The 18,816-nt window shown below is 42.6% G+C and overlaps 2 protein-coding genes across 4 annotated transcripts in view; one reads left to right on the forward strand and one right to left on the reverse strand.

The window, feature by feature from the left end:
- Positions 1-18,816, reverse strand: part of SLAIN1 (SLAIN motif family member 1) — a 65,874-nt gene that overhangs the window by 5,129 nt on the left and 41,929 nt on the right. For 2 of the 3 annotated variants that reach the window (XM_027590094.1, XM_027590097.2), the window contains exons 3-7: positions 16,878-17,027; positions 15,567-15,716; positions 13,156-13,497; positions 5,990-6,145; positions 1,259-1,547 (exon numbers count right to left, since the gene is read on the reverse strand). In XM_027590094.1, coding sequence (XP_027445895.1) covers positions 1,259-1,547; positions 5,990-6,145; positions 13,156-13,497; positions 15,567-15,716; positions 16,878-17,027 — 1,087 coding nt within the window. The remainder of the gene's footprint in view (positions 1-1,258; positions 1,548-5,989; positions 6,146-13,155; positions 13,498-15,566; positions 15,717-16,877; positions 17,028-18,816) is intronic. The other variant, XM_027590095.1, reaches the window with a different exon arrangement.
- Positions 9,584-10,225, forward strand: LOC113920006 (U1 small nuclear ribonucleoprotein C-like). The gene has a single exon (XM_035726742.1). The coding sequence runs from the start codon at positions 9,605-9,607 to the stop codon at positions 10,067-10,069; it is 465 nt and encodes a 154-aa protein (XP_035582635.1). The 5' UTR covers positions 9,584-9,604; the 3' UTR covers positions 10,070-10,225.

Consider the following 18,816-nt stretch of genomic DNA (forward strand, 5'->3'; position numbering starts at 1 on the left):
CCAGTGTTTGCCTAAGTTTGGGGAAACGTCCTCCCTTTAGAGAAGATTAGTTTGGAGACCTATTCAAGGACAAATAGAGGGGTCACAATAACCGACATCCATCAAATACTGGGATTCTATTTGCCATGAATATAACACACATCTGTATTTATAAGGGGAGAAAAAGCCAGAATTTATTAAACATGCAACAAAGTGCTTCCTATCTGGAAGCACTCCTAACAGGACTAGGAATTCACTCATTTTTGTTTACTTTTATGTTTAATAGTTTCTGAATTTTTTATCTGAGCACTTATTACTTCTAATCGGAAAATATTTACACATATTAACACATAAAGAAGGAAGAACTACTTGCTCGCGCATCACCCCTTTGCACACTGTCACCATGGTCCATCCCCCTCCTCCTCCAGAGCCTAGTTCCTTGTTGGGAGTGGTCTGTGGTCACTGTCTCCTCTTCCAAAACTATCCTGGAGCCAGTGCTATGGAATTCTTACTGACCTAGAACACTTCAAGATCTCCAGTTCAAGAAGGGTACATCATGACCACGAACTTGTCTAGTGTGTGCCTTGCAACTAATCTGAAGTTTTAAAGAAAAAAAAATTCCAGCGGGACCCTTACTAAACTTACCAACATAAACTAACAAAGGCCCAGCTCCAAAAGACTGTGAGCAGGTGTGCATGTGTACAGCTGCCCAACGTGTTTGCTTATTTTGATAAAATTATTGCTTCGACAAATATTTACCATTTGATCCTGTGCTAGGCATAGTCCTGAGCCTTGGGGTTTTATATTCATGAAGACTCCCTTCCTCCGTCCCCATGAAGCTTCTATTCTAGAGAGGACAGTCAGACCATAAACTAGTAAGGAAGTAGACTCTACTCCCTCAGGCGGTGATCAATGCTCTGGGGGAGAAGGGGGAAGGAGGACGGGGTGAAAAAGGAGCTACAACTGCCCCTGGAGCTGCACTTGTGCACAGAGGGGTCATCTGAGCGAAGTCCTGGAGGGAAAAACCTGGGGAAAGGAAAATACACAAAAGCTCTGCAGAGGGAGCTTACCTGGTAAATTCAAGCAAACCCTGGAGCATCGGGAGTGAAGTGAGGAGGGAGGAAGGGACACCCCCCGCCCCAGCACTTTCCAGAAGGAGGTGGTCAGAGGTCAGGCCATGAAGGGCAGCGTGCCAAAGACCCCAAAAGGAAGGCTGGTTCCCAAGCAGTTTCCAATTTCAAGCCACAAAAGAGGCGGTGGAGCGAACGAAGGTTCCTACCTTCTAACAGGCTGTGCAATTTTGCTTCGAGGCAGGTTACTCCCGTTTATTGCCAGTGAAGGTCTGGGAAGCGCACTGCGGCCCAGTGTCCCCGACGCGGCGGCCGCTTTGTTTGGTGTGGGGATGCCTGTGCTGGAATATGGCTGGAGGCCGTTGGACAAAGGCATGCTGCTGCCGCCGCCCTGCACAGTGGGACTCACGTAGGCCGTGGCTTTCAGAGGCTGCCGCACGGACACTGGGAAATGCCCCACGCTGTGCATTCTGTGCTGAAGCTGTCCTGGGGAAGGAACTAGAAAGGAAGACAGGGACGAGAGCGAAAACTTACACTGCCACCCAACTGAGGAAGTGGACCTTAACCCTAGACCAGCAGGGTCTGAAAGGTAATAGACAGACAGAAATGAAATGTGCGTTCCAGACAGCACTGAGTACTAGAAAATTCTAATTCTTGACACGTCTCCCGTTCTGTCAGTCAGCAACATTTCTGAGTACCTAACTATATCTAGAAGCCACACCTAACAACAGCTTCCTTTCCTTTAATGAACAGAACCATCCCTGAGTTCTCACAGGACAGTTTCTTCCTTGCTTGCTTGGAAGACATGAGGATGTTCCTGATGGTTGCGCTGGGGATGGTTTCATGAAAATAAAACCAGGGGACAATACTGGGATGATGGGAAGACAGAGGTGACATCAGTAGGTTACGAACATGGCACTGACCGATCTCCTGGGGTTGGTGGGAAGAGTAAAGGAGTATTAATCCACATAAAGCCTTACAGTGGGGCCTGACACTTAGTAACCACTCAACCAGTGCTATTATTACCTTGAGAATAGCAAAATCTAAGATGAAGGGAGCTCTCTGCATAAGAACTCTTAAGAACTGCATCAGTATACTTACACACCCAACATTTTCTAAAACAGTTTAACTGATTTTATACTTAACCATAAAATAGGAAGGGGGAAAGACAAAAAAAAATGTCCGTGGTTTAGTGTCTCTCGAATTTTCTTAAAAAATTAGTTTTGCCCAAGCGTCAGATGAGATCCGTACACGGGAATGCTGATGCACACGTACAGCAGTCAACACTCGATGCAAACTCAGGTCTACACAAGATGCTGCCGTAGTTTTGGTCCCATCGAGTTTCTGTGACACTGTAAAACTTGTCAGTTGACAAATAATAATCTCTAAGTTCCATTCCAACCAATTCTACAATTCCTTAATGAGGTAGCTTTCAACCATGAATATTTCAATACATTGGCTCATCAGGTGTAACAAATGCACCACACTAATGCAAGAAGTTAAAAGGGGAAACCAGGGAAGGAAGCGATAGGTAGGGATTATCTTGGCACTCTGTACTTCTTCATTGCTAAGCCGAAAACTGCTCAGAAAAAAGTCTAAATTTAAAAATTCAATGTGAATTCAATTTCTTTTGAAAAACATAATACATATAAAGTATATAAATCTTATATATATAAAATACATATAAAGCATCTAAATCTTAAGTCTAGCACTCAAGTTTCAAAGTGAACACACTGTGGAACCACCAGTCACTCCAAGATACAGAGCATTACCTGCACCCCAGAAGGCTCCCATTCCCCTTCCCACTCACTGTTCCCATAATGGTAACAGTTATTCTCACTTTATCACCACAGATTGGTTATTCCTACTCTGAACTTCATAGAAATGTAATCACACAGTACGTTCTCGGGCTTCTTTCACTCAACATTGTGTTTTTGAGATTCAACCATGTTGTTTGCACTGCTATGTAGTATTTGGTTGTATGAATGTCACAATCTGCTTGCCCGATGATGAAAGGCTGGGTTATTTCCAGTTTGGGGTTTTGTGAACATTCCTGAATATATTTCAGTGTTCATATGCACTCATTATGTAAGGTATATTCCAAATTCTATAACCATCAGCATACATGAAGTCAGCAAAGTCACTGGATGCAATATCAAAATATAAAAATCAACTATTTCTAAATATCAGCAAAGCAGAAACTAAAATTTAAAAGAACACTACCTATAAAAACATTTGAAAAATCAGATACTTAGGAATAAATTTAACTGTGGTGCAGAAAACTTCCATACAAGAAGCTACAAACACTTTGCTGGGAGACATGGAAGAAGATCTAAATGAAGAGAGGTGCCATGTTAATGAATTAGAAGAATATCATGAAGATTCCATTCTCCTAAAATTTATCTACAGATTCACTGACGTCCCAATCAGTATCATTTGAAATGAAATTACACAAGTTACTCAAGAAAAGCATCCTACGAATTCTCCTATACACAATGTCTATACTCTAACCACTCAAGTATTTTAAAACAAGTGGAAAAACAGATGAGAGTAAAACAGACAAAATCCCAATTGTACAAATAAGAAAACAAGAATCAGAAAGAATACATAACTTATCCAAGAACTTATGATTAAGACCCAAACTCAGATTTTTTTTTTTTTACTGCAAACCCAGGGGTTCTCCTTCTGTATCACGCTGCCTTTCCAACGTTACCTTACCTTTGTGTTTCCCAGGAAGTGAGATGGCCCAGAACCAGGGATCGTCAGGATATAAACTTACATTGTATAGAGAAGAATTCCTTGGAATGCTTTCGAATAAAAGTAAATGCGGAGAGAATCCTTAGATCTGAGAGAAGCGTCTGACTGACTTCTCTTACATAGCAGTGCTCTGGAGGGTTTTTCTTCTTTCCTTGTTACACTATGTGACTTTCAAACATTGATTTTTTTTTTTTTACATTGATGAACTGGCATTCTCCTATAAAGAAAAATTTCCCCTTCTCCATTTATGTATTTTGTCTATTAAATGTGGAACTGTATTTATTTTGCTCTACTGGTTAGAATCCCTTCGAATTGCTTTTTTTTGGGTGACTTCAGTGGTCAAAGATTTGGTTACTGGGCACTTCTGACACATCCCCATCAGTCTTTGAGCATGTCCATCAAAACCGGCCACTCTCTGTTGTGGACATTCTATTTTGGGTTCCATACATTGTTCTGGCACTCAAATCATGCTATGAAGCCAAATGGAGTCAGAGTTACCAAAAATTCCTAATCATTACCACATGTGCTACTGTCAAAACCATTCTTTCTCATTCTACATGAAAACTATTGACTCTTGAACTCAACTAGAGAACTGTGTACTTAAGTCAAATTTCATCATGACCTATCTGGCCGGTTTCCCCAGCTGCCTCATGTGAAATAGTATTTCTCCCTTTCCCACCATTAGCAAACTCCATAGGTTGTCTTCTGTGTCTTTACACAAGTCATTAATTCCGATATTAACAGATCAAGGCCTAAGATATGGCCCTGTGGCATTCATTTACTCATGCATTCAAACTCACTAAATACCAGGCAGGGTGCCAGGTACAGGGTGCAGAAAATCAGTTAAGCTAGGGCCCAAGCCCAGAGGGATCTGATGAGCTAGTATGGAAGATAAATATAAAGACCATGAAATACGACACATTGGGGGGGAAAAAAAGGTAAGCACCAAAAACTGAATCCATCCCAGATCTGCTTCGGGGGTTTATGGGGAGGTCTATCAGGGTCATCAATGGAGCCTTTTCAAAGGGCGTGTGGTGTTTGGGCTGTAGGATAAAGGTAAAGAGCAACAAAACTGCATAAAGAAAGGGAAAGAATGGCACACAGGAGTCAGAATATGTTTGTAGTTAAAGATGAACTCCGGGGTCATCAGAACAGTTTTCTAGCTCTATTCTTTTCCCTGTATGGCCCTGTGCAAACTGTTACGTTATCTGTTGCCTCATCTGCAAAATGGGAACAAGGACAGAAACGACCTCATAGGGTTGCTGGCAGGACTGAGTCGGACAAGAGATATAAGCCAGTTAGCATGGTTCCTCGTGCTCAGTAAATGCTGCCATTTTGAAATGAAAAACTGTCACGTGTGGGGAAAATGCCACTTGAGCCCCAAACTGGAATCCGAGGGAGAAAGGCTTCAAACCATTCTGGGTGCAGATGTAGACATCCGGTTGATGACTGCTGACCGGCCCACTCTGAACACACTCCGGGCCCCCTACGTTTGGGCCACATCGTTACTGGGACTCTGACCCTCAGTCCGCCTCCCAGGGGTCGTTCTCAGACTTAACCCCAACTACCCCCATAAACAGCATGAGTCGGAATGGGACGGGGACAACTGGAACCACCACATCCCCACACAAAATAAAAACACATGAACACGAGATTTCATGCTCACTGCATTGCTCACCGCTGGGTAAAACGTACGGAGAATGAACGACAGACTGTGTGGTAAGCTGAAAAGGGGGCAGATAGATACTCCTCAGCACACTAAAACAGAACTTCCTTTTGGGAGGAACAAAGCTCTGGACTGGTAAACAACAAGAGCAAAGTGACAGCGAGACTGAGTAAGTATGCGTTCTTCAGAGTGAAGGCATCGGGCAGATACAGCCAGAAAGAGGCAGATCTGCGAGGAAAACACGTAATTTTTGTTATACGCTGAGTGGGCAAATTAATCACCATGTAGTACTTCTGCTATCCTTGGATAGAGAAGATTAAATATAACTTCCTAATTATTAATTCATTAACATATGCACTGATGAAAATACTAAACTGTACTGGTGAAGTTAAAAAAAAAAGTCATGAGAAAAGTTTCCTGCTATGTCCTCAAAAAAAAAAAAAAAGGAATAAGCTGTTTTTCTAATTGTGTTACAACTAAAACTTACTTAAAAAAAATTACAAATTGTCATACTTACTGCAAGACTGTATTCTTGAAATCCCGTTTCCGGCTCCATGCAAGCTCGAGTCAAAACTCTGACTATTTCTCACGGTGACTGGTGAGCCAGCATTGCTAGGGACAGCAGTCGTACCTGGCATCCGAGCTAGATTAGGCATACTTCTCCGGAGCTTGTCTAGAAGAGAAAAAAATTCTAGTTAAAAATCATAAGGCTTATGCCAACTAAATTACTAGCTTTCAAAAGTAAACTAAATGATAGTAAGCTCAATAACAGATAAAAATCATCACGTGTGTTATGAATGGTAACAAGCTACCACAGAATTAACCTTCTGTTTGGAGAACAAACTCGCTATCTCCAGAAAGGGTCTACCAAATAAATTGTTTTTTTTTTTTTTTTAAGTGTTCTATAAAAAGTAGGGATTAGCTAATCAATTAGCTATTTGTTTCTATATATACAGTAAGTGGATAAAATTGGATCAAAGTGAGGTTAGAGAATCATCTGACAGCCACTTAGTTAGAAATTGTTACATATTAACAAAAAACCCTAGAACAGTCAAATCCAACACTTACTTTATCTTTTGCTAGCACATCAAAATGGAAAGAATGACTAAAATTCTACCTTGATGTGTTTTGAGATACCTACTCATCACATCAGTATGACCCCATTAAGTCCTGGAAAGTTTTAACTAGGAGTACGCCTCTAAACTTCTGGATACCTGAAAAAGAGATGGCTTCTGTTGTCACTCTCCTTGCTGAGTCCGTCTTCTGCCACAAAGGGGCAGCAGAGAGCCAGCCACAGATCTCAGTGCAGCGCTGTGACTTCAATGCGGGGTGGGGGGTTGGGTGGTGGCTCCAAACTAAAGTACGTGTAACAGGTCACTCACTCAAGCTCAGAAAACAAAGGATCTATTTAGATGCTAAGCCAAAAACTCCGTGCTCAAGTACAAAACTGGATTCACGCCTTCCTCCCCTTTACACACAGCTCCTCCTACACTTACTCAGACCTGCAGGTTGCACCTCGACCAGCAAGTCCTCTAATCCAGAAATCGGGGCCATCTCCTCAGATTCACCTCCCTTCTACACCCTCAGCCCCAAGTCCTGTCAGTAGTTAATGACTCTTCCACTTCATCGGTGCGGACCACATTATCACCCACGTTTTCACGGCATCCTCTTACTCGGTCTCCATGCACCCTGTCTTGCTCTTCTGACCCACCTTCCACACAGCCTGCTCCACTCTTCCTCGAGCACAAGTACACACCCAGTCACCCGCTTAAAACCTTCCAATTACTCTCCCACCTTCATCTGAAAGCCCCCAGGCATGGCCCACATGAGACCCTTCAAGGTATCAGCTCCCGTCCTTCTTCCCTTCTTCCCAACCGTATCTCCTGCTACTCCCACCCCTCAGGCTACCCTCCTACCACAGCAGATGAGCAGAGTTCCCAAACGCTCCACATTCTCCTGCACCTGTGACATGCTGATTCCGCGCCCCCCCCCCCCCCGCCCTTGGCCACGCTTCCCCACTTTACGGAGTGAACGAACAGGGACACCAGAATTCACCGTGCACATGCTCCGTGCCAGGCACCCTAGGAAATGTGGGGGATACCAGAGTGTACTATAGGTACACTCCCTGACTCTGAGTTTTATCGTCTAGACCATGGTTTTGCAATCTTTTTTCCGTTATTGAGCCTAAGAAGAAAACCTAAAATAAATTTAATGTTCAATCTTGTTTCTCCCAAATGGAACAAATTAAATATTGAAAATAGCATTGTGAAACTCTGAAACACTGGGAACTTCGGAGGACCACAAACCATTGTGACATCTCATGCTTTTCACTCGCGCCTCACTCACCAAGATAGTTTCAATTTTACTGGTATATGCCCTGAAGCACTAAGAGATACATTATCAGGACACACGAGTTTGTGGTCACTTTCAAGTACAAATGCTGTACTTGAACACTAATCCAAAATGTGTCCAAGGCCAAAACCAAACTCATCTCTTCCTTCCCCCCCTCTTTGCAATGCTCATTCTACATTACTTATACCCGGCTGTACAGGTACAGGGCTGTAGCCCTGTCCAGCTGACTTCCACAGAGCTCCAGGGTGAGATCCGACCCAGCTGACTTCCACAGAGCTCCAGGGTGAGATCCGACCCAGCTGACTTCCACAGAGCTCCGGGGTGAGATCCAACCCAGCTGACTTCCACAGAGCTCCGGGGTGAGATCCGACCCAGCTGACTTCCACAGAGCTCCAGGGTGAGATCCGACCCAGCTGACTTCCACAGAGCTCCGGGGTGAGATCCGACCTAGCTGACTTCCACAGAGCTCCAGGGTGAGATCCGACCTAGCTGACTTCCACAGAGCTCCGGGGTGAGATCCGACCCAGCTGACTTCCACAGAGCTCCACAGTGAGATCCGACCTAGCTGACTTCCACAGAGCTCCGGGGTGAGATCCAACCCAGCTGACTTCCACAGAGCTCCGGGGTGAGATCCGACCCAGCTGACTTCCACAGAGCTCCGGGGTGAGATCCGACCCAGCTGACTTCCACAGAGCTCCGGGGTGAGATCCGACCCAGCTGACTTCCACAGAGCTCCGGGGTGAGATCCAACCCAGCTGACTTCCACAGAGCTCCGGGGTGAGATCCGACCCAGCTGACTTCCACAGAGCTCCACAGTGAGATCCGACCACCCCACACCATGTCCTCACTCCCTGTGCACACTTCTGGAGGAATCATGCTCAGTTACTGCCAGTGACTGTTAGATTTCTTGCCCACTTTCCTCATTATCTCCTTGAGGCCTGTTTTTAACAACCACAGGTCTCATATTCCCAAATTTTTGTTAAAATTCCTAACTTCAAGGGCGCCTGGGTAGCTCAGTCGGTTAAGCCTCTGCCTTCGGCTCAGGTCACGATCCCGGGGTCCTGGGATCGAGCCCCGCATTGGGCTCCCTGCTCAGCGGAGAGCCTGCTTCTCCCTCTGCGTGTGCATTCTCTATTTCTCTTCCCGCCCCCCCATCAAATAAATAAATAACTGGCATGAAAAGTGAGCCTCTATCAGTGCAAGACTAAATTACTTCGACTATATATATTTAGGCTGAAGGGAGGCACAGGGAAAGATATGCTATTATTTAGAATATGAATTGTGTTTTTGTACATCTAAGTTTCCAAACTATTTACCATAAAAGTTTTCATGTATCTAGTTGAAAAGTAGTATCATAAACATCTGTACGTTTTCCACCTAGATGTACTAGTTGTTTTCATTCTGCCATAATTAATTCACCTCCATATACATATATACACACACTTGTTTGCTGTTGTTAAGCCACATAAAAGCTGCAGACATCTTGACACTTGAACCCTAACTGCCTTCTCCCCCTCAATTTTAGTATGATGCCATGACTTCCATTAAGCCCACGGAATACATTTTCTTCCTGATAGTTTGAGCTTTAATAAATTAGTCACTATGACATTCCTTAGCTGCCACTATTTCCCTTTAAATTTTAAATCTGAAAATTCTATCGAATCACAATACTGTCATGACATGTAAACAAATTAACAAGTTTTTAACAATCCATACACAAAATTTTGCACACATTAAGAATGTCTTTCATAAGGGAGTGGCCAACGGCCTGCAGAGCAACATGCCTAAGTTTTATTGTGACTACTGCGACACGTACCTCACCCATGACTCTCCATCTGTGAGAAAGACACACTGCAGTGGTAGGAAACACAAAGAGAATGTGAAAGACTACTATCAGAAATGGATGGAAGAGCAGGCTCAGAGCCTGATCGACAAAACAACTGCTGCATTTCAACAAGGAAAGATACCTCCTACTCCATTCTCTGCTCCTCCTCCTGCAGGGGCAATGATCTCACCTGCCCCCAGTCTCCCGGGTCCTCCTCGCCCTGGTATGATGCCAGCGCCCCATACGGGGGGCCCTCCCATGATGCCAATGATGGGCCCTCCTCCTCCTGGGATGATGCCAGTGGGACCTGCTCCTGGAATGAGGCCACCTATGGGAGGCCACATGCCAATGATGCCTGGGCCCCCAATGAGGAGACCTCCTGCCTGTCCCATGATGGTGCCCACTCGCCCAGACAGATAAGAAGAGATAGGAACCTCTTTATGTTCATTTTATATTACTTGTTTACTTCACCAGGAGATCATGGTGTTGTGACTCTGGGTGTTTTCTCACAGCAGGACAAGGAAGACTTGCTCCCCCTTCCTATCAAAGAGAGAATAGTTTTTGCCGGGGAGTAGTGGGACCAAAAAAAAAAAAAAAAAAAGCAATTTTCATTTGTATTGTGAAATGTGAAAATAAAATTGTCAACTGTTTTAGTTAAAAAAAAAAAAAAAAAAGAAGGTCTTTCATAAGCTTTTCCCCCTAAACCACAATCAATCAAGGTTCACACCTTAGTTGTGGTGGATAGGTTTCTAGTCTGTTCATCTAGATGCATCTGCCTTTCAAAACCAATCTTTATTCATGTGAGCATCAAGTCAGTTTCACAAAGCTTTAAATCTGAAATATGCTCTTAAAAATAAAGGCTTCCAAGTGTAAACATTTAGAACATGACTCCTCCGGGAGCTAAGCTGTGATCTCCAAGCTGTGTCAGGGACCATCTGGAAATGAGGTACACCTTCCTGTCAAACAATCTGGAACATATTAATGACCATATATACTTTAATATTCAAGGAATCAAAAATAACACTCTATCTTCCCAAGAAACCAGTAATTTATCCTCAAGTACTGAGACTCAGCAGGGAAGCTGGAGGAATAGACCAAGGAAAGAATTCAAATCAGTTTTCCCATTATTAAAGTAGCAGCAAGACTTACCACTCTAGAAAACACAGACTAAAGAATCTTTGGCTATAAAGGAGATACTCGGTTACCCACCAATCCGATCTGGCCTTCCACAATCAATACAGGGTACAGGGGAGGGCCTGGGGCTAACAGTGCTTACATCATGCCACCAACAGTCCCTGCCCAATCAACTCCCTTGACATTGACTAAAGATCCTACAAGATTTAGTCATTTTTCACATCTGGCAAATTATTCCAAATATGCTCCTTTTAATTCTATATCCCCTATAAACAGTCCCATAACTTTTAAGAGCCCTCTCTTCTGAATCTAGGCAGTGTAGGAGCTATGGAAGCAATAAACATAAATATGCATTTCTGGTTTCTTTTTAATTATTTTTAAACGAATCAATGATTTAACAATTCTTCTATCTCTATCATTTTGGTAATTTAGAAAGATATATGATAGTTTCAAAGTTACCGTTCTTATTAAACAATTTTGTTCAAATGATATTCTGTGGTAACAAATGGAGGCTTAGCTATCTGAGTTATATCTATATACTGGGGCCGGGGGGGCAGGGGCAGAGAACCGAATGAGCCACCCAGGTGCCCCAGTGAGTCCTATTTTTTAAAAAAAGGCATGTGGGAAAGGAGAGTGACAACCTTTATTCCCTTTTTTCAGTACTTCTATTTTACTCTAGGCAAAATAATGGTCATTGTTTCATTTCTTCCTTAGGTTGGGAGAATACGCACCAGATGGTTTGATGTGAAATTATACCTAAGTTTTCCAAGTAAAAGGTATTATTTGGCCACATTGTATAGTCAAAGAAATCAAAGTTTACAGACCCGAGAAACCTGTAAAAGGCAGAAGTGGGAGGACGGGACTGGACTCCAGACCCGTGCGCTCACCGCTAAGTTAAGTGGCACAAGTCCAATCCAGACGACTGCCGTTGTAGTCCGTTGTCCTTTGTACGTGGAGACCAGAGCTTTTAGGAAAAATAAAACCACCACAGTCGGGACATGAAGCTGTGTTATGTCTCTGCTTTCCTAATAGGAACCATCATAGCACAGCTCCCAGGAAACCTAATCCTTTTCATCGTGGTGTTTTGTGTAAGGTAAAACCACTTTTCTAAGGTTAAGACAATGACCTGCTGAGAACACGGCTCAAGATGCCGAGCTGGCATCTGCTGGGCAGCTAGGCTGGGGTGTCCTGAGACACCTGACAAATAACCTTTAGAGCAACAGTTCTACGGGCCCTTTTCCTCAATTTTAAAACAAGGCTGGCTTTCATTAAGCACATGGAATACACCGCTTTTCTGATATGACGAGCTTTAATAAGTTGAGTTACTATGACATTCCTTGGCTGCCACTTTTTTCTTTCAAATCTGAAACCTCAAGGTCCTAAAAGGGAAATTATGACTAAAACGTTCAGTATTTTCAAATGATTTCTCAGCATGAAAGATACAAGTACAGAAGAAGAAAAGGTGAAAACTAAAAACACGGTGACAGGTATCACAAATACAATCTGTATTTGGCCTTGCAGTACTTTTAAGTGAGCTGCTTAATCACTCCTGGGCCCAGAAATGGTGCTATATGATAATTAGATGCTGTAATTATAAATCTGTTTTTTTCCTCCATATTATATGGGATCTGTGTGTGAAAAGTCTGGCTGGTCATTAGTATAAAAGCATACCAGGCTTAGGAGAATACATGATTGTTCTCCCTACAGTTTGTTGGAGGTCAAGGACTGTAAGTCCTGGAATGGGAAAGAAAGACAGATGGCAAGGAGGGAGAAAGGAAAAAATACAAAAGAGGTGACACGTTCTCTGACCCTCCGTGTTGACGCTGGGGAAGATCAGCTTCCCGTTATCAAGCCAAGTATCAGCCTCCTTATCCCTCCTGCTACACAGACCTTTCTTCTAGATGTCACAAGGAAAGACACATCCAAACGTGCCCTAAATCTGGATGGGCATGTTTCCCCCACATCACTCCATGCCAAGAACGGGCCAGGAGAGACTGAGGTGAGGCCCAGATAAGGAGCCACAGCTCAGTGCGGCGGCCCCCACGGGGCTCCCCTGTGAACGCCACCAGCACCACCTGCCCATCCTGCCCTGACCGAGCCACCGCACAAAGACGCCCCCCATGCGTTGCCCGTTCTGTGTTGGCTACTTCATGGTGGGGTTTTTTGAAGCCGTAAGTCTGTAAATCTGGGACATATCATCAGATGCTGGGCAATTTTAGATTTAAACTTAGACCAAACTGATCAGGTCTTGAAGATATACTTCATAAATCTGGGAAACATTTACTAATTATTTACACTGACCTTAAAACCATTTCTCAACCACACATGAAAGATCAAAGCACATTAAAGACCGAAGGGCACACATAACCTACCTCCATTGGTCCGATTTGGTTGCTGATCAGGTGTTTGGGCTTGAGGTGAGTAATACTGTTGCTGCTGGTAATTACTTGAAGGAAAATAGTGGGAACTGGGGCTCCTCCTACACTCCCGAATGCTGGAGAAAGTCTGTGAGTGGGGAATGCCTCTTTGGAAAGGTGAACATCTTGGAAGACGAGGCTGAGGTGGTGGTAAATGATCAAATTCTTCCTCGTCCTCCAGACTGAAGCGATCATATTCTTGATCGCTACACGTCCCTTTTTTTCCTGAATTGAGTGACACACTGGAGCTATGTCTGGACACAGATGCTGAGGTGGAAGCGTAATCTTGCCTGAGACCTAGGACAACAAGGAACAGTATTACCTCAGGAGACGTTTCAGTCTAGCAAAAATCAAGTTGCAATCAAGTATTGGAAGAAAATGTGCTCCAGATTAACAGTTCAAATGAAGACCCGTATCCTGTTCACACTTTATTAAATCCCAAGAAAACAGATACATTCACCCACCAAAACAGGTGTCTAATACTAGGCTGTTCTGTTCTACAAAAAGACTGCCCCGATTCCAGAGAAGACTAAATATACTGCCACAGTTCATCGGTCAGTGTCTGTCAATACTCCCAAATGATCCCTTCTGAAATCTGGAGATACTTAGGAGAAGCTACCCATTATCATTATGAAGAGTATGTTATGGGTTAGACAGTTAAAACAATCAAATCTCCTTCCAGGGAGGAACTCCTCCTGTCCCTCACCCCCAGCTTTCAAAGTCAAAGTTCAAAAGCTGGGGTACAAAATATTCTCTTACAAGGTCGCCTCTCTGTTCTATTTGTTACTAATATTATCTTTTTCAAAGCATCCTGACACTTCAATACTTCAATGGTTTTGGGTCATCCCAAATGACAACCATCTAAAAACAGACTGGAAGTGTCTAGTTATTCATGTCACTGCCAATACCACAATTTTTTTTAAAGAAGGACATTAATCGTTTAGCCATGTTTTCAGAACAAGTCGCTGTTATTTTACTACTACTGAATAATAACATAAAACCATCACTTTGCCCCTCAGAATGTTATCTTATTAAACTCTCCGTAAGCATGACAGTGTTTCTCATAATACCCCTAATTCTGAAAGCAGGAAATGGTCATGCTTCAATGGAAGGACAGTTGGCTGTTTCTACTTTATGCTGACCTGAAAAGGTAATTCCAGAACAAGCCTAACCCCATCCAGTGCTCAGCAGCTCACTGTGCATTTTGATGCCCTTGTAAAACCCTTGCAGCAGTTCACTCCTAGATGACTGGTTAACTCTACTGCAGAACCAGTGATAAGCTGTTCCAGTTCTAATTATCTTCTCTTCTACCATTATTTATCCTGAGAAGTTTATTAATGCATTTTAACTGAGCCTACATTAAAGATAACTATAGACTTACATGCAGTTCAAAGAACTAATACAGAGGTTCCTTGTGCACTCTGCCCAGTTTCCCGCAACAGTAGCATTTTGCAAAATTACAGAATAATATGACAACTGGGATATTGTGATATAAACCCATCTTGTTTAGATATTCCCAATTTTACTCAGGTACATGTTAAGTATTAAGTTCCATACATTTTATCACCTGTAGGATCAAATATCTACCACCAGTGTCAAAACACTGAACAACTCCAAAAACTCACAAAACAACAAAAATCCCTTGTGCTGCCCTTTCATCACCAATCTACCTCCCTCCCGAGATCCCACATCCTGTCTCTAATCCCCATCACCCACTCATCTGTCCTCCCATTTCTAAAACGTTCTCATTCTCAAATGTTATATAAATGGAATTACGGCAGTATGAAATCATCTTTTCTCGCTCAGCATCATTCCTGGGAAAGTCATCCAAGATGCTGCCTGCATCAACAGTCCACTCCTCCTTACTGCTGAGTAGTGGTACTCCAGGGTACGGGGCGCCCCAGCCTCATGAACCATGCACCGCCTGAAGGGCATCTGAGTTCCTGCCAGTTCGGGGGCTATTACGAATAAAGCACCACAAACGTACAGCTATTTGCGTGAACACAAATTTCCACTATTCTGGAAGAAGTGCCCAAGACTGCAACTTGCTGGGGCCTACGGAAATCGCATGGTTGGTTTTTTAAGAAACGGACAAACGGTTTCCACAGTAGCTATACCACAATGTCTTTATATTAATGTATTCTGATCAATGTCTTTATATATAATGTATTATGTATGTTCTAACACCTTCCGATGCCCACGAGAGCCTGAGAAGCACTAACTGGCCCACCTACAAGCTAGAGGAGTATGAAAACAAGCATCTGTTTACCCATTACCTGGGGAGAAATGCCCGAGTCTCCCTACCTCCTTACATTTCAAGCAGAAGCCTCTAGTTTAAGAAGTTTTCTACTTTAAAAAGAACATACTTTCTTCTTGGAGACGAGCCATGATCTGAACGTCAGTGAGATCCTGTAACTTATATCCCATGGAGATAGAATCATCTTCCAATTCCGAAGTGCTCAGCTCACTGTCTATAGAGGACTGGGGACTGAGAGGGGAGCCCCTGGAGGTGTAACCTAAAACACAAAGGAAATATGTTTATTATTTAGCCTGAAGAACTGATATTTGCATCATGCCTAACAATTCCTGTATCAAGTCAGCAATTTTTTCCCTAGTTCCAAATCACCCAAAAGTGACCAACACATCACCATTTACCAGCGAGACAATATGCATATCTTTCACATGTCCATAATTCACATATACAAAACCATTTGTTTTTTCAAATTCAATTTCCACAATTTAAAAATCACTCTGTACTACACACCAAAAAAAAAAAAAAAAAAAAACTGTTAAGAGAGTAGGCGGAGTTATTTTTTTTTTACCACATTAAAAAAACTATATATATATAAATATCTACATCTATATATATATGTATGTATCTCACCACTGGTGAAATCTGCATCCCATTAGATAAATATATATCTAAAGGCATTATATAAGAACACATATCCATGTTCACTTTCAGTTAATAATCAGATATGCTTGTCTCTGGTAGTAATTGATTATTATATTCTGGTCCGTTTTTCGAACAGGTACAAGAACATCACACAGAAAAGGCACGCATATATACACAGAAGCATATCCAAAACCTTAATAAAGGAGAGAGTACAGTAGTCACAGGAGACCCGGAGTCACCCACGAAAGTAAAAAAAGCAATGGCTTGGGTAAGAGAAAGAAGGAAGAAGGGACCCAAAGGGAGAAAAGCTGTAGGAATGGAATCACACCAACACTGACACAAATAAGGAAAGGAAGGGAACTTCATCTCCCAAAAAGGTACTGTGGCTATTTCTTCTGTGTAGCCCTGGCTTTAAAAACAAAAAGCTATCAGAAAAATGAAACTGAGAAAACCAAAGACACAAAAGGTTTATCTTCCTGAATCATAATGAAAATACCTGAACTGAGTTCGACATTTAATGTTGAAAGCACATTAGGTGTCTGGACAGGTCACCAGACACATGGGTCCTTGCTAACCAGGGAAAACCTGCCTATGACACACAAGGGAGAGCATGCTGCCGGTGCTCGAGCACAAATGAAGGCTGGCCTTCTCTCTGCACCCAGGGTAAGTGTGCAGCACACACTCTCCATTGCAGGATCACCCTCAACGTCTCCAGGAAAGAGGGAACTTAAGCTGTTCTTACTGACAATGCAAGCAGCTAGTCAAGAAGTTGAAAGATTACCTGTTCTCTCAGGTGTTAGTATTGCTTTATTTGAGGTTTTAGAGAAGCTGGGAGTATTAATGCCATTGCTATATGGGCTGAGTCTTGCAACAGGACTGTAAGGAAAAGCCAGTGAGACATTTGAAGAGAAGAGACTCCGCCATCGGCTCACTGTCACAGAAGCAGAAAATAAACAACAGCAGTTAGCTACCCGGGAGCATGTGCTGACTGGTCAGAGGGAGAAAGGGCAGAGGTTAAAAAAAAAAAAAATGAAAAGACAAAGCAACGTTTCATAAAGATATCTTAAATGACTTCCATTTATCTAAGGCGGAAATATGTAAAAACAGGTCATTTGTGAATTCCTGTTGATACCTCAAGAATTAGTAATCAGCTTGATTAAAGTCAATATGCCTGGGTAATAAGGAAACCTCGTTTTGAGTTTCTACACTGGAAATGTTTGTTTCCTACTCTGTATTTCTGCACAAGGACTTAAGTGTTTTGTAGTAATATAAAAGGTGAGTGTCCAAAAAAACCTCAAAATTAGAAATTGTGGGGAATGTTAGTATTAACTATACACAGTCCTATATTTTTTCTTCCTAAGATTAATTTTCAACCCATTTAGTATCAGAAAATGTTGGTCAAAAAATTCTCATGGAAACCTGCTCTTGGCTTACAGGACAAACTTAACGGGACGACTGCCTTTCTGAATGGCCGCCCTGAGTCCAAAACAAGCCCTTATGGAAAAACAATACCAAAACCACAGGAGAAGCTTACAAAATTTAATGACAGCTATTTGTAATGGCAGGCGTAGAGATTAACTGGTGATTTGCTGGGTATTTTTTTTTATAAAAAATATCTTCCAAATTTTCTGTATGGAACATGTGTTACTTGTGTAACATTTAAAGGTAGGATGACACATACTATTACTTTAATCCTTTAAAATAAGGAACAAAAAGGAACATTACCTACAATGGGCAAATGATCAAATTCTTACATTATTTCACCTGGCCTAATTAATGTATTTCCCTCCTCCCAAACTGCCAAACCCTGCTATTTCTAAGTTCTCGAGATCATGAAAAAGGACCTCAAACTGTAAAAACTTAAGTCACACCAAATACCACGTACTCTCCCTTCAAGGGATGCAAATTACTGTGCTAGGAAAATCCATTTTTCTGAAAAGCAATCATTTCGACATGTACTAATAAGCAGGACAGGAGGGAACACCTAAGAAATATAGATGAGGTTAAACCTCACTTAAAGCAATAACTGGGTCTGTATTTGCTGGAAATGTGACAAAACCTGGAGGAGCAAGTATACAAAGGGCCACTGTGACATGCATGGCCCAGACCACTTTTAATGAGCACTGCTAACGCGCAGTCGGTGGGACAACTGAAAAGTGTTTAAAAGTGGGCGGTGGGGTGAAGAGAGAGAGACACCACGGGATGTTGGGGGGGTCAAGGAACTAACTGGCTCCAAATCTGGGATTCTTAACACCCTTGCAAATATCACCAAGGTTATTTAAAAGAGCAAAACGTTTCCTCTTATTTCAAGCAAGAGTTCTTGAGAGAAGTACCATGCCGTTCCAAAAAAAAAAAATACCTTTTCCTTCTGTAGGTGAAAAAGCTAGGCAAAGAAACTGCATTCACAATGACCCCTCTTTTGGAACTCGCAAGTGTCTGCAAGGGGCCACTGCTGCAGCGAAGCCTGGTTCCTAACTCACACCAGTCACCTCACTTACCCAGTATGTAACTACGTGTGGTTGAGCAGCTCTTCTCAAGCTGAGCCAGAGCGGAGACCCGCGGGGCTGGCATTACTAGTCCCAGAACTTCTAGATATGTAAACCTGATCCCCAAATATACTGAAAGATTGGGGTTAATGTGAGAGGTAGCCGCTCTCACACCTTCAAACTCTAGGACTCAAAGTTTCTCATTAAAATTCTATATTAAAAAAAAAAAGATCA

The sequence above is a fragment of the Zalophus californianus genome, chromosome 3 (assembly GCF_009762305.2).
Source record: "Zalophus californianus isolate mZalCal1 chromosome 3, mZalCal1.pri.v2, whole genome shotgun sequence".
NCBI classification, from domain to species: domain Eukaryota; kingdom Metazoa; phylum Chordata; class Mammalia; order Carnivora; family Otariidae; genus Zalophus; species Zalophus californianus.